This window comes from Bos mutus, chromosome 4 (assembly GCF_027580195.1).
Source record: "Bos mutus isolate GX-2022 chromosome 4, NWIPB_WYAK_1.1, whole genome shotgun sequence".
Classification (NCBI taxonomy): Eukaryota; Metazoa; Chordata; class Mammalia; order Artiodactyla; family Bovidae; genus Bos; species Bos mutus.
This window is the reverse complement of record NC_091620.1, coordinates 52,106,981-52,134,125: the sequence shown is the minus strand read 5'-3', so window position 1 is coordinate 52,134,125 and position 27,145 is coordinate 52,106,981. Positions and strand designations below refer to the sequence as shown.

At 42.8% G+C, this 27,145-nt stretch overlaps 1 protein-coding gene across 1 annotated transcript in view; it reads right to left on the bottom strand.

The window, feature by feature from the left end:
- The window catches only part of CHN2 (chimerin 2), a 340,978-nt gene extending 322,345 nt beyond the window's left edge, over positions 1-18,633 (bottom strand). Inside the window, exon 1 of the mRNA XM_070369480.1 lies at positions 18,014-18,633. Within this exon, the coding sequence (XP_070225581.1) occupies positions 18,014-18,062 (49 nt within the window). The 5' untranslated portion in view covers positions 18,063-18,633. The remainder of the gene's footprint in view (positions 1-18,013) is intronic.
- Positions 18,634-27,145: the final 8,512 nt, after the last annotated feature.

Here is a 27,145-nt window from a genome sequence, read left to right as displayed (position 1 = left end):
AGAACATAGTAAATGCTTGATAAGGATACACTGAATTATGTATACTTAGCATGGTGTCTGTATGTGCTGAGTTATGATGCAAAGTGTATTTCTAGATGTAAGAAATTCCCAAAGGTTTGTATAGTACTTCCCTATAGCACATTTGCGATGTCTCTGGGCTTACTTGGAGTGAGGACTGAAAACTGAGTGCAGGACAGGCACCCAGTAGTTCTTCATATCTTACAGACTGGGTGCCAGGAGCAAATGAGGCCAATGATAACTGCTATGTGAAGTATGTGTGGGAGGAAGGAGGGCTGTTTGGGCATACCACCAAAGTACTGAAAATTGGCAAGAGGAAATCAGCAGAGTCACAAAATCATAAAATTTTCAAGACCTTCAGAGATGATCTGGTCTGACCTAATAATTCAACAGATGAGCATCAAAAAGTTACAAAATGATAATGTAATTGTCCCCAGGCCATATGCAAAGTAAAAGCCAAGGCAGAACTAGCATAGAAGGGAGTCACATGACTCCTTGTCCAATAATTTTTGCATACTCTGGCCTGACATAAAAATGAAATATAAGAATCTGCTCTCCAAAAGCCCCTGCCTGTTTTTCATTTCTTTGGAAATAACCTGAGATTCTTTCTCCAATTAGGCGCCAGTCATTTATTCCACTCAAGCCTTTACCATTTGCAGGGCTCTCTGTTTTAAAGACAAAGAGCTACTAATGATCACTATTTCTCACAAATCAAAGCTTTAAAAATTCCTCACCATAGCAACCAGGAGTGGTTGAATCATCTACTATTATTCCCTGAATTTCCAATATGACAATTCCAACTTACACCAGACTCAGGTGTTAAAGTCGGTCGAGATTCAAAACCTTCCACCCTCACTGTCCTACTTTTCATTAGAGCTGAAGAATCTATACATTTTTGAATGAATGGCTCAGAACCATAAAGTAAGATGTTTCAAATCAGAAAACACTAACAAGTGAAACAATGCATCCGTACAAGCTGTCAGCCACCTTAACTTGGAAGGGAAGCAGATATGTGTTTTTTCAGGGGAGAAATATTATTACAAAATGGATAGATTCACTAATGGATTCTCAACTAGATTATAATTAAGTCCTTTGCCTGGGAAAGGCCAGGTTTCTTAGGACTCTCAGTATTTCTGGGTGGCTTTGGAGATTTCAAGGGCTGAGGACATTCATGACATACCTATGGCAGATACCCTGGGTTCCTCCAGCCTCCTTCACAAAAACCTGTTCCATCCAGCTGTCCTCACTTTTCCAGGAGAGGCTGTTCCAGGAAGTGGGGGTCATGACTGGACTGAGTGCACCATGAAATCCTATTCTTGCAAGTGATTGGCTCATATGAGAGCATATGACACAACAATGACCAATGAGACACGGGAAAGTCTGCTGTTGGGAGGGATGCTTCTGAGACAGGTGTTTTTACTTTCCATCAAACCAGTAGGAAGATGTTACCCTTTTTCTCTTTCTAAATGTGAAGCCAGGGACTGCTGCTGTCATCCTGACACGGAAAGGAGAGTGAGGCTGAGGACAAAGCCCATCCACCAAGAGGGAGAGCCCACAGAACTGCAGAGAAGCAGACTCAGTCAGATGTTACAGTGTATACCATGCTGACCTCCCACTTCTTTGGGGATTTTCTGCTGAAGCATCCTACTGCTGCTGCTGCTGCTAAGTCGCTTCAGTTGTGTCCGACTCTGTGCGACCCCAGAGACGGAAGCCCACCAAGCTCCCCGGTCCTTGGGATTCTCCAGGCAAGAACATTGGAGTGGGTTGCCATCTCCTTCTCCAATGCATGAAAGTGAAAAGTAAAAGGCAAGTCGCTCAGTCATGTCTGACTCTTAGCGACCCCATGGACTGCAGCCTACCAGGCTCCTCCATCCATGGGATTTTCCAGGCAAGAGTGCTGGAGTGGGGTGCCATTGCCTTCTTCGGCAGAAGCATCCTAGTCCATGCAATACTCGTACCCTGGAATGGTCTAGTCAGGAAGTGAGGAGGTGTGAATGCATTAGGCATGTTGGTGTCAGCATGAGAAGAGTCACATGCATGGCATGTCCCAGGGACAGTGTGTCTTTTGTTAGAGAAAGCTTGGCCGGTGATATTAGCAAGCTGGAGGACCAAGGTATAAATGCACACCTGGGGTGAGACATGAGGGCAGCTGCAGAGGCCAGCACAAGGCACATACGTTGCCCACGTTGTTGCAGGGTACCCAGGGCAGCCAAATTTCCCTGAGGGGAGGACACAGAATAACAAATCCACTATAGCCCACACCCACTTCCTCCTCTGGGTGCCAAGAAAATACTGCAGATCGGACCTTAAAAGAAAGAACTAGGGAAGACTTAGTTTCAGGATTTGCTTTGCCTCTGTACTCTCATGAATGGCTATTTATTTGAATTTTGTGTGGGGACCCATCTGAGCTGTCCCTTGGGGAGAAGAAAGAGGACAGGCCACAAAGGAGAACCGGTTGTCCTATACACTCATACATGCCTTGGGAGAGCGAAGCCTGCCCATGAAAGTGGCCACCCAGGGACTCCGCTCCCCAAAGACACCATCTAGCCCCACAAGCTCCCCACCAGATCTTCCTCTAACTGACAGGAAGTCTATCTTGCTCTGGGAGTCTCTAAACTTGGGTGAAAAGGAGGATTTCTACAACAACCTGGCACTTAAACCCAGCAGGACTTTTTAAAATGCTCACTGATTGGATTCGCTGTATTGAACTATATGTGGTTCTAGAAAACTTCGTATTTGTAATATTAATATTTTAGAGTGAATCGGATCAAACGCATTTTTTCCTTTACTTGCTCAGTGTGAAAGTAAGCACGGTGAGATGATCTGAGACAGCTGTACCTGTGTAATATTTTAGTCTTCCTAACAGTATTTACAGTACAATACTGTGATCTGACATGATCAAAGGGTGTCAGCTCTTTGATTAGAAACAACAAAAGAGCCAACAGACGATACCCCTGGAAACACTGGCACAGGCATCCATCTAATAGGGCATGGGAGAGAGGAACAGCAGCGTCACTGCGCTGGTAACACTCAGCAGCACCACGTACACAGAGGCAATGTGGGAAACTTGGTTCCCCAATGACCCGCGTTTCAATTGGAGGGCATAAGAGTTGTGCCCTGGGCTTGAAAAGCTGCATAAAAATCCAATTAACTAGTCATGAGAAATGCATTAATTGCTTTGTCCAGCATCAGCAGAGACCTGCTGCTGTTCCTCATTTTTCAGCCAGAGGAGAAAGGACACCATGGTCTCCAGGGGGCACAGAGGAAGAAGGCGTCTGCTGGAGCAGGCAGAGCTGACCCTGTGAACCAGCCACAGAGAACACAATTTTGTGGAACTTTTTCAGATCGAAGACTGGAAGCAGAAAAAGATGAGTGTGTAAATGAAAACGGGAAGAGGGCTATCTCCGTGTGTTGTTGAAGATACCAGTAAATAGAGAGTGAACGTTTCCTATCCGATTACAAGCATCCTATCTGGGAATGACTCGATATTTGTTTTTTTTATGGTCTTTTCACCCTATCTTGCCTATTCTATTCATTTTCTGGCCTTTTCAAAATGATGGGTTTATTGAGATATAATTCATTTACCCTACAATCCACCTCTTTAAAAGTGTACAATTCAGTGACTTTTCATGTAATCACACACAGGTGCAACCATTATCACAATCAATTTTAGAACAACTTCATCACCCTGCAAAGAAACCCATACCCATTAGCAGTCGCTCTGGTTCTTCTCCAATCCCCATGCCCAGCCAAAGGAAATAACGAATCGACTTTCCGTCTCTATGATTTGCCTATTCTGGAGATTTCATATAAGTGGAATCATACAATACATACGATTAAAACAAGTTTTCATTTACTTAATTTTGGCTGTGCTGGGTCTTCATTGCTGGTGCTGGCTTTTCTCTAGTTGCAGCAAGCGGGGGCTACTCTCTAGGTGCAGTGTGCCAGCTTCTCATTGTGTGTTGGTGTTATGGAGCACAGACTCTCGCGTGCAGGCTTCAGTAGTTACGGCATGTGGGCTCAGTAATTTGCAGCTCCCAGGCTCTGGAGCACAGACTCAATAGTTGTGGCACAGGGGCTTAGCTTAGCTGCTCCTCAGCATGTGGGATCTTCCCAGATCAGGGATCTAACCTATGTCTCCTATATTGGCAGGCAGATTCTTTACTGCTGAACTGCCAGGCAAGCCAATATGTGGTCTTTTGTAGCTCAATTCTTTCACTTCATATAATCTTATCAAGGTTCATTTTTGTGGTAGCATGTATATTTTATTCTTTAAAAAAATTTCTTTGTAGGTCTCCCTGCTGAACTCAAGCTTCACTACTTATGTTTCTTGAGTGCTCACTATTCAGCCCTGAAAAGTGCTTGTGAAATACAAATCAAGTTTAAAAAGAAGTCCTGGCTCATAAAAGTCCATGTAATTTTGCTGGGCATCTCCTATTGCAACTAAATGCAAATAATCTATATGAACACTTTAAAAAATACTAATTTTCTAAAAATCATTAAAGGCATGCAGCTAATATGAAACTATGATGAAATTTACATCACTTACAGAGCTGATTTACATACAAGAGATAAAGGAGGGACTATAGCAGCATCCCTTTGATAGACTTGGGACACTGACATATTCATTTACTCAATAACTACTTATGGAGTGCCTAAGTATGTGCACGTGTACTCAGTCACTCAGCCTACTGCATGCCAGACACTGTTCTAGACACTGGGGACAGATTGAACAGAACAGACAAAAAATATCTGCCATCACGGAGCATGTATTTTAGTGATATGGAGTAAGATAATTTAAAGGAAGAAAACCAAGGGAATAAAAAGCAGGAAATTCAAAGTAGTGGTTAGTTTGGAGGGAGGGAATGAAAGAAGACAGAGGAGGGAAGGGACAAGAGCACCAGGAGGATGCAAGGGAATAAAATGTTCCTAGAGTCAAGTAGTAGTTTTTTGTTTTTTAATGAGAGTTACCGTTGTTGCGCTTTGTAACTTGCATGTCTGTTACAGATATTCATTTGCATATACTGATCATTACATCAAATTTGATCTGAGCCACTCCTCTGGACTGGAAAGTATAAACAGTGGCATGCCTTTGGATAAGGGATTTGTCCGGGCTAATTCACAATGTCTATGGGTATATGGGAGGCGCAGTGGAGTCTGACACTGAGTGGAGAAATTCTAAACTTGTGGGATTACGCTGCAAGGTTTTGAAAGGCTTTTGAAGAGAGCACGATAATATATTTAGAAGAGGTTTTTCCAGTTATATTAGATGATCGTGAATTTTGGGTGATCACTTAGCACACAGGAAAGCAATCAACGGAGCATCTATTAGAATGGAAACTTCAAGAGACCAGAGATTTTTCTGTTTTGTTCACAAATTTTTAGTTTTCAAGTTTCTTTCACAGGTATGTTCCCATTTGATTCTACAAGTAATATTAGCCCATTTTTTGGATGAGAAAATGGAAATTCAAGTTAGCACTAATTGGTGCTATTGTTTGGCCATTGGTGCTAGTGTTTGGGCTGAATCTTCAACTTCACGGCACATGATACAAGACACAGCACCCCTGAAGTTCAGGATTTACGTGAACCCACATTTATTCACGAAGTCAAGAACAGACATTAGAAATAAGCCTCAGAGAGTTACATTTAAAGCAACAGAAAGAAATACAAGTCCACTCTGGGAACAGAAAATGGATGGAACTCATTACTAGAAGAAAAGGCACAAGCTAAAACTACATATGCTCTCAGGAACATGTTTACATGAATTCCTAAATGACAGATTTACACTCAGCTATTTATGAAAAATAAGATATCTGCAGGGCATCTCTTCCCTGAAAGACTGCTGTGCATTTTTACAAAATACCCCTTACTGTTATTCCTGGGGTTAGAATATAGAACCAAATAAGTACTATGGCAATTATCATGTTCTTATGACAAATTACATTGTCTAGTTCCAAATCATGTCTTCCGCTCATAATTCCCAAGGATTTGTTGTGGTTATGCTCCTAATCTGAATCTGATATTATTTCAAAAGAGTTGACAAAGCCCCTGTCAAATGTTTTTCCCCCCAAAGAAGAACTCACACTTGATCTTTTTTAAAAAAAAAAAAAAAGCATGTGGGTTAGTTTGCTTAAAACAAACATAGGGCTCTCGCATGGACAAAGTTCAACCCTCAGGCATATGAACATCACATGTAAACAAAACCCTCTGTGCCCAGGTCACTGACAGTACCTTCAACCCTAGGTATTGATCATGAGGGAGATAAGCAGAGGACACTTGGCTTGAATTAACCAGGCCCCCAACCAGAAACTTACGAGCTCACGGACCTTTCTGAAGGAGTCATCATAAGGTTCTCTGCATCAGAAAGTCAGCAAAAGAGTATTATTTACCCAATAAACATGGTTTTACGATCTCACTCTCTGCAGGGACAAACACTGTAAAACAAAATGGCTCACTTTTCTGTAATAAAATGAATTTGAACGAACAACTTAAATCAATATTAGGCAGCCAAATTATATGTATTAATATTTGCACATCATTAGCCAAATCCCAAGTGAATTATTTCATTACTAAAGGTAATGCTAGGTTTGACTTTTCATTTCCATGGGTATTAACTTATATATTTGGTTGAAAATAACTTTTGTTTGAAACCCAATCTACTTCTGCTTCTGTGTGTACACACACACACACACACACACAGACATATATCATTATGTATGTGTGTGTATATATACACACATGCATACTCATGGCAAGAAGCTTCAGGTCAAGACAAAATGTGTTCCTTGTTCTCTCAGTTTCTCTTTTCAACTTCACAGCTTTATCACACTGATGGCTTTCTTTGGAAAGAGGGGTATACATAAAACTCACAAATAAATTTGTAAAGTCTAGAATCATAGTGAAGCAAAAACCAAAAATAAAAAATAAAGCACAAAACCTATATAAACAAGAAGTGGATGAAAATCTCAACCTGTCCCTCTCAATAGCATTTCATTTCAAAATCACTGTACAGACCCAGCAAAATGATGGACACCTTTCAATGTCTGAGACTAAACCAAAATAGGACATTGAGAATCAGGGTTGAACTAGACGTCAGGGGAGGCAGGGTATGTTTCTGGCCTGGAAAGTGGACCGGATGGCAACTGTGAGAGCCTCTGATCAGTCAATCAGCAGGTTTTGTATGGTAGATTCTGTGACAAAGGCTAGAACATTCCCACTGAAGTTGTCCAGACCAGTAGTACTATCTGGCTCAAATATAATATTAGCCACATATGTAGTTTTAAATATCCTGGCAGCTACATTAAACATTTTCAATAAACAGGTAGAATTAATTTTTTAAAATAAATTTTCTTTAACCTAATATCCAAAAATGTTATCATTTCAACATATAATCAATATAACAAAGTTATTCATAAGACATTTTACCTTCTCTTTGTTTTGTAAACTGTTCAATTCTTATGTGTACTTTACTTTGCAGAGCATCTCAGACTAGCCACATTTCAAGGGCTAAATAGCCCAGGAGGCTGCCATATTGGGTCCTGCAGGTCTAGGTGGAGAATCAGTCCCTTAGAGGTAGCGTTGCAGCCCTCACCCTCTAGTAGATGCCTCAGATTTACCCTCAAAACCATGATCCCTGCTTCCTGCTTATTTGCTGTCCCTTAATTGATCTCACTCAGGTTTATTCTTGAGAAGCAAAATTATTTAAGAAAAAGCACTTTACATCATTAGAGTGGCATTATGTGAAATAACTAGAAAGGGCTAGGTTTGCTTTTCTTGAAGAAGACCGTGCTCAGCCAGGACTGAGGGTAGAGAGGGCAGTGATGGGACATGATGAAGTCTAGGTACTGGGCTTCTGATGAGAAAAGAACTACATAAGGTTATTACCCAAGTGATTCTGTGATTCATACCACCCAAAATTTGTGATCTGAGTTATATCATTAAAGAATAAGCCATGCATGCCACCTGCCTCTGGCTAGTATGGTTTCTGAATCTAGTGGCCGAATCTCAATATCCACCTCTTTCTTGACAGTTGTTTGACATTTTAAAGGTAACCCTCCACCTTTCCATTTTTTGGTTGAACTTGAAGATGGTAACAGAAGTTCAAGAAGGGGAGCCAGTTTCCTTTCCGTAGGAGCTGTCATGTTCCTGAATCTTATTTGCATACATTTCCCCCCAGTTAAAATAAATTCCAAAAGCTAACTTTATTTTCTAAAAATCAGTCTGTTTTCTTTGCCCTGTATGGGCCTTTTGCAGAAGCAAAATACTTCTAGGCAAATGGTTTACTGTGGGTCAGGTTGGTAGAAAATCTCCTTTAAATAGCATATCTTAAATATGCCACTTAGCAACCTCAGTCCACACATTCACAGTTTTCCCATTTTCTTTATGATTTGGGGGAAGAAACACAGTTATAAGATCCAAACTTCTTCTGGATAAAGGCATTTTTCCCTCTTTGAGGATGAAATTACAACTCACTGTGGGTTTATTTCAAAAAGGAGTTGCCATTAAGGAAACAACAGACAATTTTTTAAAAAAGCTTAACTCAAACTTCAGGACTAGTGAGGTTTACAAACATTTTAATTACTTTCCCCAGCATCATATTCCATCTGTCATTCCACAGCTTGCCTCAAAGTTATGAAAAAATTACTTTAAAAAATTTGCAAAATTAGTAAAATACAACCAAAGCAGCACAAGAAGCAAACACAAGAATGCGAGAACACTTTATCAAATTTTATATCCCTAGGTAACTAATTTTACATTAGTAAGGTCCCTATCTTAGACCTACTGACACTGCTGCCCAACAGAATCGTCTATATAACAGTGAAAATGTTCCATTTCTGCACGGTCTAATATGGTAGCCACTAGCCATATGTACTACTGAGCACTTGAAATGTCCCTAGGACAACTGAGGAACTGAATTTTTAAAAAAATTTAAACAGTTATATGTGGTTAGTGGTTACCATATTGGACAGCATAACTATACATATTTAAAGCAGACAAAAGACCACTTAAGTCTCTGCCTCTATGGGCACAAGAGCCTTGAGTTCTAAGGCCCATCAAGAGACTCTGATGTATAGATCAGTCTTATGGACTCTGTGGGAGAGGGAGAGGGTGGGGAGATTTGGGAGAATGGCATTGAAACATGTATAATATCATGTATGAAACGAGTCGCCAGTCCAGGTTCGATGCACGATACTGGATGCTTGGGGTTGGTGCACTGGGATGACCCAGAGGGAGGGTATGGGAGGGAGGAGGGTTCAGGATGGGGAGCACGGGTATACCTGTGGCAGATTCATTTTAATGTTGGGCAAAACTAATACAATATTGTAAAGTTTAAAAATAAAATTTAAAAAAATAAAACACAAATCACTTGATGATTTCCTTTTTGGAAAAAATAATTACATAGAATGGCCTTACAAAGTCAGATAAAAAAATATCTGCGAGAAATTCTCTAAGGCTGATACTACTCTTTAGGATGAGCTAGTAAGAAGGATGGAGAATGAATGTTCTGGAAATATGGGTCCATACTACAGTTCAGCTCTACCACCAACTAGCCAAGTGGCACTGGGCAGCCAGTTCCTGGAGTTACTTCGACCCTGATTCTTCCTTATACAAATGCCAGAATCTTCTAAACAACCAAGGTCTGTCTTTGGTCCAAACCTACAATGAAATGTTAAGTCAATCCAGTTCAGGGGGTTAAAAAAAAAAAAAAAACAATTCTCAGGCAGAAATTGTGTGTGGTCTATCTGAGCACCTTCTGTAATTTCAGCTCCTTTATATGTTCACTTAAGATATAAACTAAGGAATAGATATTCTGCTGCCTGACGATTCAGAATCTGGGATGATAACAGAACCTGTTATCATCATGAGATAACAGGACTTATATCCTCACACAAAAACAATGCTTCTGTAATGCCCGTGAAGAAAACCAACTGAATGCTAAGTAGCACTTTTCCTTTATTTGCCCCCTTTTTTTTTTACTGAGAAAATTTTCAAACCTTTAGAAAAGTTATAAAAATAGTACAATGAACACCTAATATACCCTTCACCTTGCAAGACTATTCTCAAGTACAGATAAAAGCTCAGTTTCCTAGGTGTTCACTCTACAGAGTACTAACTTGGTAACATCTCCCAGTTCATATTACTCATGAGAATGAGCTTTGGTCAAACTGAGGTGACGGTCTGGATAAGTACTGAGGGCAAGTAAATAAAGCATAAGAATATAACTGTATTTGCTCTGTCAACCATGACATTAAACTCTAATGTCAGCAACTTTTGTGAACAGAGACAGAAACAAACCAGTTCCTCATGTTTCAAAAGGGAAGAGCACACTCTTTAGATCAAGACTTTGCTTCAATCCCATTACCTCAAATCCAATCCCTGTGCCCTCGCAGAACCTATTTCTCTGTTTACAAAATAGGATATAACGTCTACCTCAGAGAAATATGTGAGATGATGTACACAGAACGACGCATAGCAGCCACTCAGTCATGTCAGTTGCTTTTACAGTTTACTAAGCGTTTTCCCAAACAGTATCAGCAAAGACAACCCTGTGGGATAAATTGTCAGATATCGCTATTTCTGATTTACAGCCAAGAGAACTGGGGCTCAGAGATGTTAAGGGAAGGAGAGAGGAAAGAGAGATACTTGGCCTCAAATAAGCAGGCGTGCCGACCAGGTCTGCGGAGGGGATGCTCTATCACCTCTGGGGATGCTCACCTCAACTCCAGGCAACAGGCTGTCACAACTGCAGTTTGCAGCGAGACATGTAAGGCTCAGAGGAGCTAACTTTACCAAAGACCACATAGCTAGCTGGTTGGTTTGGTTAAATATCTGGTCAAAGTGCCTATGTAAAGGGTTTAGGAGCTTTGTAAAGGGTTCAAGGGCCTTGATTAATGGTTTAAGAGTCCTGGTAAAGGGCTTAACAGTTCTGACAGGATTTAAAAGCCTTGGTTAAGAGGATAGGTGCCCCAGCTAAAGGCTTAAATGTCCAGAATCTTCTGATTCCACGTTTAGGGCTCTTCCTACAACATCTAATGAAGGCACATTTCAGAAGGTGGCATCTCTCTCCAGCTCAAGGGAGCAGATTGTTTCTCCAGACCTAGCAGTTCTGCCAGCCCAGTGGCATCCAGCCTCTTTCCTCAACAAAGCATTCTCCTCCACAGGCCACCAGGGCAAGGGGTGACTGGTGGCCTGCACAGTATGTGAGTAATACATATCTCAATTCCAGGAATATAACAATGTCCCCTCTGATCTGGGGTGATGATGACATTTTAAACAAGGTTAGTAATTGAGCACCTTTCTAGAGAATGTCTGTTGGAACTCAGACATTGGGTGATTGAAGATAACACTTTAAACTGCTAAGGTGATTCTGTGAATGGGCTGAAGCTGGGTGACGTGGGTCACTGTTGAAGCAAGGCCATGCTGTCCAGGCCACACTGTCAAGGCCACACTGTAAAGACTATATATGAAGACCGGTCCTCACAAAGGTGTTCAACTTCTAGTAACTGAAGGAAGAGGCAGGTTATTTGCACAATCATCTGGTGAATGGCTCTTCCCTGGTACACACATTCCATCTTCAGACTCAGACCCCAAGTGCCCTGGCAGAGCAGATTGTGTGTGGGTCCAGCATATTCCTACCTGGGTTTCCTCCAACCATGGAGACTTTCAACAAACCTCTGCTTTTCTTAGTAACTTTGAGACACATGAGGAGTGAGCTCTGTCACAGCCCTGAAGCTGCACCACAGATGGACACGTCCATCTTGACCCTGTGACCAGAGTCCATGTGCAAAACAGCACAGCAGCTCCTTTCCCCACTGAGCAAGTGGGAAGAGAGGCAGCAAGGTGCCCCGAGGATTCGGGAACCATTAACAGGAAAGTAGACCAAAGGCAGGGTTTCTGAAACATCTCTAAACAGCAATCTGACCAACATAAAAACACAAGAGAAAAGAAACAGGGAGAAAGAGAGAACAAAGAAGGGAGGAAGGGAGGGAAGGAGCCATTCATTTTGAAAATTCAATGACATATTTCAGGAGCCATGAAATGTGAATACATTCATAAAAGATAAATCATGGATGAGTGACAGCTGCATGCCATTAATCTTAGGTCTATCACTAGGTTCCTTTTGCCTTCTCTATATCTAACTATCTTGGCAGGAATCTTGATCTTCTGGCCAAAAACTCTTCCCCAAACCATACCAAGATGACACTGCTCATGTACAGGTTTTCCAACCCCAAAGTCCAGTTATCTTCACCACTGTGTGAACGCAGGCACCCTGCAGGGGCAGCAGACGGCCCTCGGCAGGACAGACACTTGGCCAAGCCCCAGGTGGCAGCACAAAGGACACTGCCCAGTGAAGCCCTGCATAGACTGGCCTGGAAAACACTGGGGGTTTGCATCCCCCCAAAGCTGACCCCCAAAGAGAAGGTCATTCAGAACTCTTCATGGGATTAGTAGGAGCAGGGGAGGCATCTGGCATTTTAGCAAAAGTATACAGATCAGTGGGCCCTTGTCAAACACTGCAAAAAAAGCTGTTATGCCTAGGAAGAGCTGCCTTTCCTCTCAGATTCTATATCACTGGGTTCATCTCAGGTTGATTTCCCTGGTGGCTCAGATGGTCAAGTGTCTGCCTACAATGTGGTAGACCCAGGTTCGATCCCTGGGTTGGGAAGATCCTCTAGGGAAGGAAATGGCAACCCACCCCAGTACTCTTGCCTGGAAAATCCCACGGTCAGAGAAGTGTGGTAGGCTACAGTCCACGGGGTCACAAAGAGTCGGACACAACTGAGCGGCTTCACTTTCACTTTCATCTCAGGTACCACAGAGGACAGTGAGAATCTAGTAAGTTAAAATGAGGTGTGGAAAGGTCACCAGAAAAACAGCAGAAAAACAATAGCTTTCATCAGTAAATGATTTCTCTCAGGGGATTAATTCTCAGCTTTGCAATTTGTCAAATTTGCAATGTTTTTGAAATTGCAACTTTTTATGCACAATTTAAAATAAAACTGACCAAATCCTCCTGCCATTCTAGGTAATTGAGATTAAATTACCAGCAATTAACATTAAAACAAAGGTAAAGATATTTGGCTTACACATAATTGAATATTTCTGAAGTTTAAAGGTGTAGAAGACTTCTCAATGTGAACTTCTCTGTTTCAACAAAGATATCCTGTTTTGCAGTATCAGATCCATGGAGTTTCTAATTACATGTATATAAGTCTTGGCAGCATGATTACAGTTCAGTTTTGCCTTCTGAATCTAGGAATGTGAAAGATTTGTATATGCCACTGGTTGTGAGTCGTCAATAACAAGTAATGAAAATTCCTATTTATCATTTCTAGGATCAACACCAGTTTGACAGGAGAAAATGGCATTAGTCCCTTGGCCTGAATTACTGTTGTAAAGAATCTGGAAAAACAAATCCCTCAGTCCATTCAGGAATGTTCTTTTCCCAATTAAAGTTTCAAAGACTGCACATAACACTGAGTTTTACTTTTTTCTATTAATATTTGCATTTTAATTTCAAAAGTCCATGTCAATTTCATTTCTATAATCCAGTCCATTTATATTCTCAAAATCTTAACTTCTTATCCCAAGAATCCTTTTGATATTTAATTTTTTACCTTGTTCAGTTACTGAAAAACATCTAAAAGTTTCTTTATCTTTTTTTTTTCAAAGTTTCTTTATCTAATACTTTACTTGAGTTGATTTTTTTTCTTCTTCTTTTTTTAAATTTATTTATTTTTTAGTTAAAGGATAATTACTTTATAGAATTTTGTTGGTTCCTTCTAAACATCAACATGAATCAGCCATAGGTATACATACAGGGTCTCTGTAACAACCTAGAGGGGTTGGGTGGGGATGCAGATGAGAGGGAGGTTCAAGAGGGAGGGGACATATGTATACCTATGGTTGATTTTTTTTTTCTTTTGTCTGTGAAATTATCCATTTGGTGATCATATAAGTAATACGCAAAAAGTTCTTATTTCAATTATAAAAGCAAATCTGACTCAAGATCATTAAGAAAAGTATTTTTCAAATCAACAATTGTTTATTTCAGAATATAATCAAGTACCACAGGCTAGATTAAAAGCTTAAGGATAGGGATTCCCCCACCCCCAATTTAAAATAATAAAGGTTATCAACCCCTCCTGCCAATCTAGGTGATTGAGAAATTTAATTACCAGCAGTTATCATTAAAACAAAGTCAAAGCAATTTCTTTTATACATAATTGAATATTCCAGAAGCAAATTTCTAAAGAGTTCTCAGAAAATGTATTTAAAAATTAATTTTAACCTGATTATTTCATCTGTTGTGTCCCAGCTGGTAATGTAGAATAAATGAGATGCGTAGGCGATGTGGTCCACCAATAGCAAGTAAGAACACATTTACAGGAAAATCAGATAATGTTAGGCTTAATAATGAATAAACTGTTACATTTTTACTCTTCACACAAACCCATCCAAACGTAAACCTCCCACAGCTATTCCTCTAAGAGAAGTTTACCCATGGTATTCTATTCGAGTTTACCTCTCCATGTGCTGGAGACTACAAAATCAACTGTTCCCTTCTTAGTGCTCAACTGCTCAAATATATCCTGAGGTGTGGAGAGCTGTACCATCAAACCCACTGCTACCTGAACAGAAAGAAATCCTCCCACAGCAGCAGCCTTGAGTGCTCTGGCAGCTCCATGATTGAGGCTGTTGATGGGCCTATAAGCATAACTGTCCAGAGAAGAGGAACCACCAAAAAAACCAGATGAATAGCCCTAAGAAGGGAGCTGAAAATTAGGCTATGAACTTCCCTATCTCCAGGCCTTTGCCTAAGATTGTCCCGCTCCCTAAAATGCCTTTCCTGCTCTCTGTTTTCTGAAAACATCCCACTCATCCTTCAAGGCCCAAGTCATAAGTCACCCCTACTGACCCCTCACAACTGAGGTCATCCGTCTCCTCCCTGTACTCTCCTCCCCATAACTCATTTTCTCAAAATAGAATACAGATGGTCGTTTGTCCATCTCTGCTGCTGGATGGGGAGGGAAAGGGTCTTGATTCATCTTTCTATTCCAAACACTTGTGATTATGCCTGAAGCCTAAAGAAACTTAATAAATGCTTGTTTAATGGAGCTCAAACCTCAAGACCAAATCTAACATGCAGTGCAAGAGGCAGATTTGATATGTGTTGGACTTACTTCTGTACCTAAAGTCTGAGCCAGAGAAAGCTTTTATTTTTTCCTTCCTCCAAGGAACAAACTTTATTCCCACTGAGCAAACATTAAATGCCACACCCTATGCTAAATGTTCTATACACATTACCTCATTTAATCTCCGTGACATTCTTATGAAATAGTTCCTATTATTAGCATTAGATGAGGAAACTGAGGCTTGGAAAAGTTAAATAACACACCCCAACTTATCCACTGGCGGAGCCAAACTCAAGGACAATATCACAAAACTTCAGAGCTAGAGGGGTATGTGTGTTCGTCATTTAGTAGGGTCCGAATCTTTGCAACTCCATGCACCATAATCTGCCTGGCTCCTCTGTCCATGGAATTCTCCAGGCAAGGATACTGGAGTGGGTTTCCATTTCCTTCTCCAGGAGATCTTCCTGACTAAGGACTGAACCTGGGTCTCCTCCATGGCAGGCAGATTCTCTACCATCTGAGCCACCAGGAAGCTCTAAAGAATCCTTAAATTATTTTCCTCACTTAACCTCCTTGAAGCGGAGACTGAGGCCAACCTGAGGCCTGGCACATAGTAGGTCCACCTACTATGGAAAAAACGGTGATTAATAGACTGATGAAGTGCCCTCTTTCTCAGACTCTGACCTTTGCCTGAGAACCCAGCTGCCATCACAAACAAGCTCTAATCTTTCCTGCCCAACACTTCTCACAGGTGTGAATTGCTTGTGTTTTCTGAATTATTCATGATCCACATGATGGTAAGTGTGCTTAAAAAGAGAATTCTGGTTCTCATATTTTTCAAGACAAAGTGCCTGATTAAGTGGTGAATTAGCCAATATAACCTCATGGGCTAGGTTGATTCATATTAAATGACATATCCCTGCCTACTTTTTGAATCTCAGCTTTCCTGTTATCTCTCTGTTTTCATTAGGATTTAAAACAGTGGTAAATAAAGCAAAAAATAGAATAGAACCTTCACATGCATCTCTATCCTATCTACAAAGCAATCAACGTCATCTAAAGCTTATACAGTGCTGCTTCAAACCCATGTATTCTTCCTAAGGCTGAGTTAGGTTTTTCAATAAGGGTCCTTAAGCTTAGGAGATTTTTCATCAAGATCTGAAAATTCGGATGCCACAGCACCTGTAATTTATACACCAGTAAATCATATGATAATACTGCCTTATTGTCCTTTCTCTTGTCTTCTTTCCCTTCATTACCACTCTCCCACCAGTTCATCTTGTGGGCCATTTTCAAAGAGGGGTAACCATATGCTAACCATAAGCCAACATCACTGTATTTTAAATTCAATGTTAGTCAACCAAAATGAATTGAAAAGCAGCATCAGTGGTTTGAGGATACTAAAAATAAGCTGTAGCATTTGCTGAGTTCTCAGAATTAAAACCACAGGCGGTCAACTTGTTGCTGCTCTTAATAAGATATGACTGTTCTGCCCCATTGGCTGCTACTACCAGAAACTTCGACTACCTCATACACATAACAACACTGTGCTTTGCATCAGTTGGTAATGATCAAGAAAGGAAGTGCTATTTCACTGGAACTAAAACCTGCCAAAAAAGATAATAGATGACTTTCAAGTAATCATCTTGTTCCATGTCGCAACTGCACCTTAGTCAAATCACCTTGCATTTATGATTTAATTAGTCACACATCTAGAGATAGGGTTCCTTAATGCCTGGCTTGCTGTCCAATGCCTCCAATAGAACGTTTCTTTCTCTGAGTTTAATTTTTGGAGTAATAATTTAAAGCGGACACACAATAGAAATTAATACAATATTGATATATTGAGCATTTCCATTAGGACTTCAAGACCTTCTTGACCCCTGAATACTGTAAACTACAGTAAATGTCTTGTCAGCTATCCCTTTAGGGTTTGTCATTAAAGTTTTCAATGACCAGAGCGGTAGAAGCATTCTACCTAATGCATCATCCTGATTAGAAACCTGTCATACTCAGAATCCAGAGGGTCTGCTTCTATTGATTCCTACTCCTTCAGATTCATTAGCGACTTCTTCTCTTCAATTAGACCCGCTGATCAGCCATAGAAAAGCTGAAAGAAGCCCTTCCTTCGCTCAGCCACACTTGAAAGAAAAAAAAAAAAAATGTATGCCTGGAAAGTAAAATTACCAAACGTATTCTAAGAGGCCACAGAGGACAATCACACACACACACACACACACACACACCCCTGAAACTGGGCAAATGGTCAAAGGCTGGGCTTGACCGCCGGTCCCTGACTTCAATCAGAACCAGAATGACAGAATCCCTGTATTATCCCTATCTCAAGTCCATACACCAAGCGTGCGTCTCCACGGAGCTAATTTCTGAAACAAACAAAGAAAATGAAGTATGCGAAGAGCGAGGGTTTGCTCCCCCTTGCCTTGAATCTGGGCATCCAGTGGAATGGGCACCGCACACAGCCAGAGGGTCGGGGCGCCCAGCGGCACCCTCACCTTCCCCGACCCGCCAGCCCTGGTTCAGCGGCGCTAGAAAGTGCGAGCCCGCCCTGCTCGCCTCGCTTCTTGCCTACTGCTCCACAAATCCCCAAACACCCCACTTCTGCACACCAAGGGCGCCCCCGCTCTCCCACCTCTGTGCTGTCAGACTCCAGGCGCGAAGGTGCTGTGGGCGCCCAAGGGTGCCGGCCAGCCAAACAAGTGTCACAGCGGCCGCCTGCCCTCACTCCGGGAGAGCGAGCAGAACGGCCACAGGTAGGCTCTCTCCATCCCAGAGTGCGGGGCGCGGGCAGGGGGCGAGAGACCCAGCGGGGCAGCCGCTCCCGATGGGCTGAAACTCACCAGAGGACACCGAGGAGCCGGACAGGCTGGAGTTGCTGGACGCTGCCATCTCCGTGCGCCCCACGCGACGCTTCTCGCTCAGCCCTGGAGCGGACGCCGCCGCCGCTGCCCTGGCCCGGACGCTCGCAGCCTCCGCGGCCCCCAGCCCATGGCAAAGTCCGGGGGACGCTCAGAAAGCACCAGCCTCCGGACTCTGCCTGCACTTCCTGCTCCGCCAGATGACGCGCTGCTGCCGCCGCTATTTATTTGTGGTTTCCGTCCCTCTCGGCGCCTTCGCACGCTGTTCTCCGGGTGCCGGGGGTAGGTGGGAGCGGAGGGAGGCCGAGGGGCGGCCGGAGCGGACGAATCGTGCCTCCAGCCCAGCCTCAGCTGCGGTCCGCGCTCCGCAGCGCGCGGCTGGGACCCGGGCTCCCGGGCGGCCCAGAGTCCCTCCACCAGCTCCCCGCACCCTCCCCGTGGGCTCCCGCCTCTCCGGCGGCACTTCAAGCTGCCCGGGCAAAGGCAGAGGGAGACGGACAGACAGAGCGACCTCCCCCTTCTCCCTCCGCCCCAACTCCTCTCGCGCGCACACAAAGGAAGGAGAAGGAGACGCGGGAGCTCCGGGGCTGGCTCAGCAGCTACGAGCTTGACAGCTCCTGCGACGGGGGCTGGAGGAGGCGGCTATGGACTGCTGGGCGGGGGGAACACTGGCCCGGGGAGCCGGACCCAGAGGTGCCAGAGAGGCCGCGGGCGGGGCGCGGGGCGAGCGTGGAGGCGGTGCGCAGGGCTGCTCCAAGGGTTTGAGGGCGCCCCGAGTGAGGCGTGGGGGCAAGGTGGTGGGTCGCGGCGCCCCCGGCCAGACTAAGGAGCAGCGAGACAGCCCGGGTGGGATGCAGAGCATGAAGGCGGGGTCACTAAGGACAGGATGCTAGGCAGAAGTGGGCCTGGGATGCCAGAGAGGCTGTGGAGCGCTCCTTCCACTCCCCTCCAAATTGTCCTTTGTTGCTCTGGAGCCGAGGATCCCTGCCCTGCAAGAGGGTGCGTTTCCTAAAAGACCCTCAAAACACTCCGCAAGCCAGTCGGGCTGCACTTAAGTATCCCAACCACCGGACTGCTCGACGGGACCACTGGGCTTTTGAGATGGGCCTTCAAAGAAAGAGACGTTCCAGGTATGTCATCAGGCCCACACAAAGCCAGCAGTCAAACAGAAAGGTTCTCAGCCTGTGTCTTGCAAAGGATCCTCACAAAAGACCTAAGACTTGGCAGCAGGTCCAACTGTGCGCTAAGCAACTGCTTAGGTGTGTGAGAGAAAGAGACTCCAGCACAGGGTGTGTGCCTTACCCCTATATTTAAACCTAAATTAATTTCACTGGGAGGAAATATCATGCCGATTTTTTAAAGTCTATTTCACGCTCCCAGCAGGGTAATCAGTTCTTTCATTCCTGAAGCCACAGAAAACTGTGAAATTTGAACAGAAATTGTTAGATCAAAGGAAAAAGCAAACATTAAAGGAATGAAAGTACTCTCATTATGTAGCAAAGTGGAAAGTGTTCATATTGGAGTAGTTCAATTTTTAAAAACACGGTTAAAAGGACATAGTCAATTTAAAAATTATCAGGAGTGACACAGGAACAGCAGCCAATCCTAGGGGGTCCACCTCAACCAAGCACCTAACACACGGTGAATAAATGTTGAATAATCACAATATGCACCCATGTAACATTTTCAAGTTGATTTAAACTATTTTTTTAATGCCCTCCAGGATACCATCCCAGTGTATGTTCCCAATAGGGCTCAATTTTTTTTCTTATGGACTTCCCTCATGGCTCAGACAGTAAAGAATCTGCCCACAATGTGGGAGACCCAGGTTCAATCCCTGGGTAGGGAAGATACCCTGGAGAAGGAAATGACAACCCACTCCAGTATTCTTGCCTGGAGAATCCCATGGACAAAGGATCCTAGTAGGTTACAGTCCATGGGGTCGCAAAGAGTCGGACACGACTGAGCAACTAACACTAACAGAATACCATCCCAGTGACATTCCCATTAAGGCAGCTTGCTGAATAGTTGACAGCTCTTGAGCACTCTCTAGTCACACAGGACTAAGTCTTCCTGACCTCATCTATATGGTACTTGAAACATCCCTCTCTGGTATAAGGAGACCCAAGCACCCTCTCTCCCTCCCCTCTTCCATTTTTCTTCTTTTTTGTGTGATTCAACCTTGATGCAGTTTACTGTGGAGCCTTTAAAGGACATATGGTCCATCAAAACCTTGACCACTCTATCAGAATATAACTTCCAGTTATTTTTTCCAGAGTTCTTCTGATCAAAGGCGTCATCTTCCTCTCTGACTAGTGATCTGTGTATCCCTCCAGATCTTTAGCTGGTGGACTGTCTAACTTGGCTATGTCACCTAAGTAGGGTTGTCTCTCTCTGGGCGTGGAAGGAGACAACACCTGGACTCAAACTCTGGTTCTGCCACTTATTAGCTCTGTGACCTCAAGCGAATGACTCACATTCACTGAGCTTCAGTTTCTCCACCTGCAACCATACTCCTGATAATGTAGGGTGTTGTCAAGATTAAATGAGATATGTAAAGCCACAGTACCTGGCCAACAGTCTGTGCTCCGTAAGTGATAGTAAATTGTTTACTTGAAAGATGGAATGTATGATTTGAACAACTTGCGCTTTCTCCATTGCATCTGGAGATAACTGAGGGAACTAATCAGTAGTGGCTTATTCTCCCAGGGGAAATGCTCATCTTTGGCCCAAGGTTTGCATCTTTCTTGTCCCACACTGAGCACCATGCAACAGGTTTCGTGACTCAGAAGTCTCACAAAGGGATGTCAGATTCTATTTCTGCAGTTTGGAGGACAGTATTTACACTCAAAGAGCTTTACGATCCTTAGTTAGAGAAAGTCAACCATGATTCTGTGAAGTAGGTCGTTTTTATTACTCCCAGTTGACGGGAGAAGGGAGAGCAGGACACCCGTTGTGAAGGCATCACCCCAGGGCTCCACCCTGTGCTGCACAAACGTAGTCTAAGATGGAGAAGAGCTTTGTCCACTGGGTCCAGGGGTCAGACGAATACAAAACCAACACACATGCTTGCTGGGTAGAAACGGGGTGACTGGGGAGGCTTAGCTTGATGGTAGGAGATGGATGGAAATTCTGAAGTATGCTATTTTGAAGAATAAAAGGAAAGCTCTAAATATAGAACTAAAATCTGGAAGATGATCAATAACTTGGATTGTTAAAGTCAGAGCCAACGGAGAAAACTCGGCAGGCATGATTACTATTGTTTTTCTTAGATTCAGAGGCTAATGGCTGGCTGCTACTTGTAAAAATATTTAATATCAATAAATTAGCAGCAGGTTGCTGAAACAACTTGCCAACCCCCTCCTCAATAGGCCCAGGAACCTGTTTGTGAACCTTCCAAAGCATTTCTCTAAGTGAATCTATAATTCGTCTGTGTATTTTATTCAGTCATATATGGCATTATTTCTAGGTAATGCCTGTTTGCTGGTAAAGGGGGGATATTGGTGCTGCAAAGATCTTAAGTCTGTTTGACAAGCAGGAGTTTTTCAAGACATGTCTACCTTCTTCAAATTGTAAAATACGTATGGGGTGAACGGAGTCTTGTCGATAACGTGGTCTATTACCATTTTGTTTTAACTTCGCTTACGTGCTTAGTTTAGCATGTAAAGCCTTCCCACTTTCCCTTTCCAAACACATTTCCTGTTGCCCCCTTCACAAACGTAACCCCACCACATCACACCCTGTACCACTTGGGGCTGCCAGCACTGGCCTTTTCCCATCCCTCCCTGCTGGACGTCCTACATACCCTGAAGGTTCAAGAAGAATGTTTCTTCTTGGGGAATCATCCCTGATTCTCATGCCAGAAACCAGCTCTCCTTCTGTTGAATTCCTATAGTCTTTTCTCTCTACCTCTCAAATGGCAGATGCTCTGTCTTGCCTTGGTCACAATTGTGTAATATATTTGATCTCCCTACTTTATTAAAAGGCTTCCTAGGGGGTAGGTTTCTTTTCTGGCCGGCCTTTGCATTCTTTACCATATTTTACACACAATAGGTGTTCAGTGGGTATTTGTTGAATATGGGAGTAAAAGGAACAAGTGGTTCTCCTGGACACCAATTAATTTTCACATCAGCAGCTGTGACCACTGAGTAACAAGGTGATGAGTGATGCATCTGGAGCACACACACACACACACACACACACACACACACACACAAACCTGATGAACGTGTAAGGACACACTTTTGCTATGAACAAGAGAAACTAAAATGGTGAAAACAAGAACAAATTTTGATGGATCAAATGTTTGCCATCCCAACCCCCACTCCCATCACAGCTGTTACAACTCATGTAATTTATTGTTTACAGAGTAGCTCTTATGTTACTGTAATTTGTTTATTTTTGCTTTACTGTTCGTTCCTTTGAAGTTGAAAAGCAGACATGAAAACACCACAGGGTGAACGTGGCTGCCTTGGCTGGGGCTGGGCTCCCATATTTCAGGCACTCAGGGGTGTTTGTGAAGGTCATTCCTTTTCTCTGTGATAAGCCCAGAATGAAATATTCCTGACTTTCAAGATTAATCCAGTGGCCAGCATTCACTGGAGAACAGTGGAGCTATTTGTCAACTAGCTTTAAATATTTTATGGCAAATACTCTACATGGGAAATGGGTCCTTTTGCCATCAATTTCTCAACATAGAGATACTCTTTGTTGTAGTGAGAAATATTTTCCTTTGTAGTTTAAACTGTATTTCTAATACAAAGATGAGAGCGTAGTCCTGTTAAAGAGAAAACATTGGCTCCTCGGGGGTAATGTCAAGTGTAACTAGAGACAGACGCTGAGAAATAGTGCATTTCTTCCAAAGAAGTGCGCCGGCAGCCCAAGGTGGGGTGACAGAGCAGCCAGCTCAGACGCCGCAGGTAGCAGCCCAGCCTCTGAACAAAAGGAGTCCACACCTGGGGTGCAGACAAAGGAGGCCGCCTCGGCTACCCAATTCCCAGTTCACACTGCCTGCTGCGGGAGACCCCTAGTGGCCACACGCCGCAAGCACAGGTGTCCCTGAATCTGAAATGCGGGGGCAAGCACAGGTAGGTGTTCCTGAATCTCCTCAGAGATGCGGAGGGACTCAGGGGCATCACTCTAAGCTTCCCTGTTGGCTGCATAATTTGGGAGTACCAAGCATACTTATGACACGGCTGTCAGCTACAACCTCTTTGACTTGAGAGAGAGACAAAGGGAGGAAAAAAGAAAGAGAGAGAGAGAGGTACTGAGAGAGAAATGACTTTTCTTACTATCTAAAGAAAAAAAAAAATCAAGAGTTCAGAAACTCAGTGATAGAGTTCCAAAATTTGTTGAATATGCTTTCCTCTGCAGATCACCTCTCTGGTTTTGTTCCCTGACGTTTAAGATAACAAATTCTTTTCTACCCTCAATGTCCGAAGAGAAATCTGCTGCTGCTACTGCTAAGTCACTTCAGTCGTGTCCGACTCTGTGCGACCCCATAGACGGAAGCCCACCAGGCTCCCCCGTCCCTGGGATTCTCCAGGCAAAAACACTGGAGTAGGTTGCCATTTCCTTCTCCAATGCATGAAAGTGAAAAGTGAAAAGGAAGTTGCTCAGTCGTGTCCGACTCTTAGCGACCCCATGGACTACAGCCTATCAGGCTCCCCCATCCATGGGATTTTCCAGGCAAGAGTACTGGAGTGGGGTGCCATTGCCTTCTCCGGAAGAGAACTAAACTGGAAAGAATTGTAAGCCTGCTCTGGGTAAACGTGTGTAGGGAGTTTGTTGTTCTTCTGGGGAAAGTTTGGCTTGATGCTCTTTCACTGTCAAAATTTGCTTTCACCAAAGTATCCTATGGATTTGTTCTCTGCTAACTGTTCATTCATTTGTGCATTATTTTACTCAATGATGTTTACTAAGCACTCACTATGTGTCTGGGAGTATGTTAGGCCCTGGGAAGAAAGATAAGAGGAAAACTACATTCTTGCCCTGGGGTGTGCTACAGTATGATGCCTCCACTCCTCCCTGGAGCATTAACATTTTAGTGGGGGCAAGGTTTTTTTGTTGTGGTTTGTTTTTAAATACTGTACTCTAAATGTTCTGTGCCCTCACCTTCCAGAAAAGTTCTGAATCAATATTTTCATTTCATTCCCTGTGGCAGCTACAGATGGAACAATCTTTTTTTTTTTCAAAGGAGGGAGGGTAAGTCAGCATTGGAAGAAAGCTAGTAGATACAATATCTGGCAATTTTCTGATATTAAAAAAAACATATTTAGCCTTTTGCAAATATTCCAGGTTTTTTGTAAAATGAGGTACTCAGTGATTCTGGAAAAGTTTAATGTGTATCTGTGGAGTCAGACTAACCTGAATTTCAGTCCTAATTGTCATTTATTAACTGTGAGACCTTCAGCAAGTTACTTCTTAATCTCCTAATTTTTAAAAATGGGGTGAACAATTTTGTAAAGCCCAAACAAAACAACAGAAATAACGCAGCGTCTACCACACAGAAGTCCAATTAGGAGTTCTGGGTGTCTGCTCCTTAGAGCAAAATACAGTGTACTGACTCTCCAGAGCAGTCTGGAAGAATAGTGTCTGAGGCAAAAGTCATTTTCAGCTCTGCCTATGTTCAGTCACCTGTGTGAGATTATAGTAAGACAGGTGAAAGAGGCCTGGACTTTGGAGATTAATCCAGGTTCAAATCCTGGTTCTGCTGTGTATCATGTGGTAGCGCTGGACAAGGGGCTTAATTCTTCTTATTCTCATTTTTATGTAAAAGGCACTGATGTTAGTGTATGCAGCATTATTTTAGTGCTCAATAACATTAATGTCCAGAAGGGTTTTACCTGTAGTCGTTTCTGGAGACAGAGTGATTTTGCTGGAAGGAGAGTGTTTCAGAATCTTCAGAGAGTGGCATGTGTAATATTAAACTGTTTACTCAAGTTTTTTTTTTTTCTGTCTCTCTCTCTCATGTACACACACACACACACACACACACACACACATATACACACATACCCTATACAAGATAGCAATGCCTCACATTGAGAAATTTTCCCACAGCCTCTCTGGATAAGAATCCTGGTAGAATTTGAAAGTAGGGTTCAGTGTAAGAATGTAGGCAGATTACTTAACTTTCCTAACAAAACCTGGCCCCTATAAGAAAAAGGAGAGAAAACTAACATTGCTACTGCTTGTCCTGCTCCTTTTATTACCACTCAGAGCATTCCCTGCCACTGGTGATGCAGAAAATCACCTTCCACTGAATAATCCTTTATGCACGCCAAGACCGTGCTGTACACTTTGTTCTATATTCACAACAATCCTGAAGCGAAAATCCCGAGCTCCCTTTCCCATCTGGGGAAACTGAGGCCAAAAAGCAATCACATCTTAATCAAGACGAATGGTGACCCTAGTAGTAGGTAGTATCATCTCCTCTTTATCTGGTTAAGAAAACCTAAAGTTAGAGAGGGTACATCATTTATCATACATATAGGCATCAATTTGAACCCAGCTTTGGCTGATTCTTTTTTTTTTTTTTAATTTTATTTTATTTTTAAACTTTACATAATTGTATTAGTTTTGCCAAATATCAAAATGAATCCGCCACAGGTATACATGTGTTCCCCATCCTGAACCCTCCTCCCTCCTCCCTCCCCATACCATTTTCACAATACATGAAAATTCTTTTCAAACACATAGTTTTTGTTTGAAGAGTCTTTCTGCCTTTTTTTTTTTTGGTAAACATTTTCCAGTTCAAGCCTTTGCGTAGGTAAGAAAGGAAGTCTTTAAAATACATTTTCTTTGCTTTACGCACTCGTGTATCCCTATTTGAACCTTGATAGTCCCATTGTCCTGGCCTTTGCAAAGGCCAGGATCTGGACAGCTCACAGGGTGACCTTGTGACCTGACTCCAAGGGCCTGGGCAGGGACAGGCATAGTGGCAGGGATACGAAAGCATTCACCCACGTAGGGGGATTTCAGGGGACTGTAAGTGCTCCTGATCAGAAACTCCATCGCATCCCAGCTTTCAGATGCTGCAAGTCTCATGATTACAAGTTTTAATAATTTTTTTTTCAATAAGAAAATGTTAACTCAAATATAGTTAATCTACAATTGTGCGTTAGCTTCAGGTAAGGACTTTCACAATCTGACTTAATCAAACAGTGCTGTGAATACCTATTAAAATTCAATCACCTTTGGGGGACCTAAGACATTAAAGCAGAACCGTTTTCACTTGAGTGAGTTTCCCCTACCCACCCACCCCCCGCCACCGCCGCCCAAGCTGATTTTAATACCCAGGGATTTTATACCAATTTTAATTGATTTTAATACCAATACATAGGATGGGGCTGTGCAACACTGAAGATGTCTACAGCTTACCTGGGAGTTTTATTAAAATGCAGATTCAGATTCAGCAGGTATGGGGTGGGCTCTGATTCTGTATGTCTAACAAGCTCCCAGGTGATGCAGTTGGTAGATCAGCACACCTTGAGTAACAGGACCCTAAGGTGATGGCTTGCAACTCCAGCTGAGTGTCAGAGTCACCTAGAAGGCTTTCAGAAATCCCCAACTTGCACCCCAGGACAATCAAATCGTAAATCTCTGTGGGTGGGAACCAAACATCAGTACTCTTTTTTATAACTCTTTAGTGATTCCAATGTACTACTAAGCCAGTCATGGGAAAGATGAGATTTTTAGAAACGATATCATATTGTCAAAGGAGTCAGCTGGGAGTGGCAAGGGCAAATATTGCTTTAATGATTCTTTGAGGACTGTCTCTGGTCCCAAAGGAAGAAGAGAGAATCAAGTTTTTGTCAAGACCTTTTATAAGACAACGTGACCCCAGAAATTGTGATAAAAGAAAACAGAATATGATCTAACATTAGGATAAAATTTCCTCAATCAACATGGGGGCAATTCTTCAAATTTTAGTTCATGTTGTGATTTTTAAAATATACTTCTCAATGAATAAACATCAACAATATGCTCTTACCTTAGAGCCACTCCCACAAGGGCCACCAGCTGTCAGGGAGGCAGATGTTTGCCAGCAAATCCACTCTATCATTTCTCAATCAGAAAGAAGATTAGAGATGGGATTTTCAGCTCAGATGG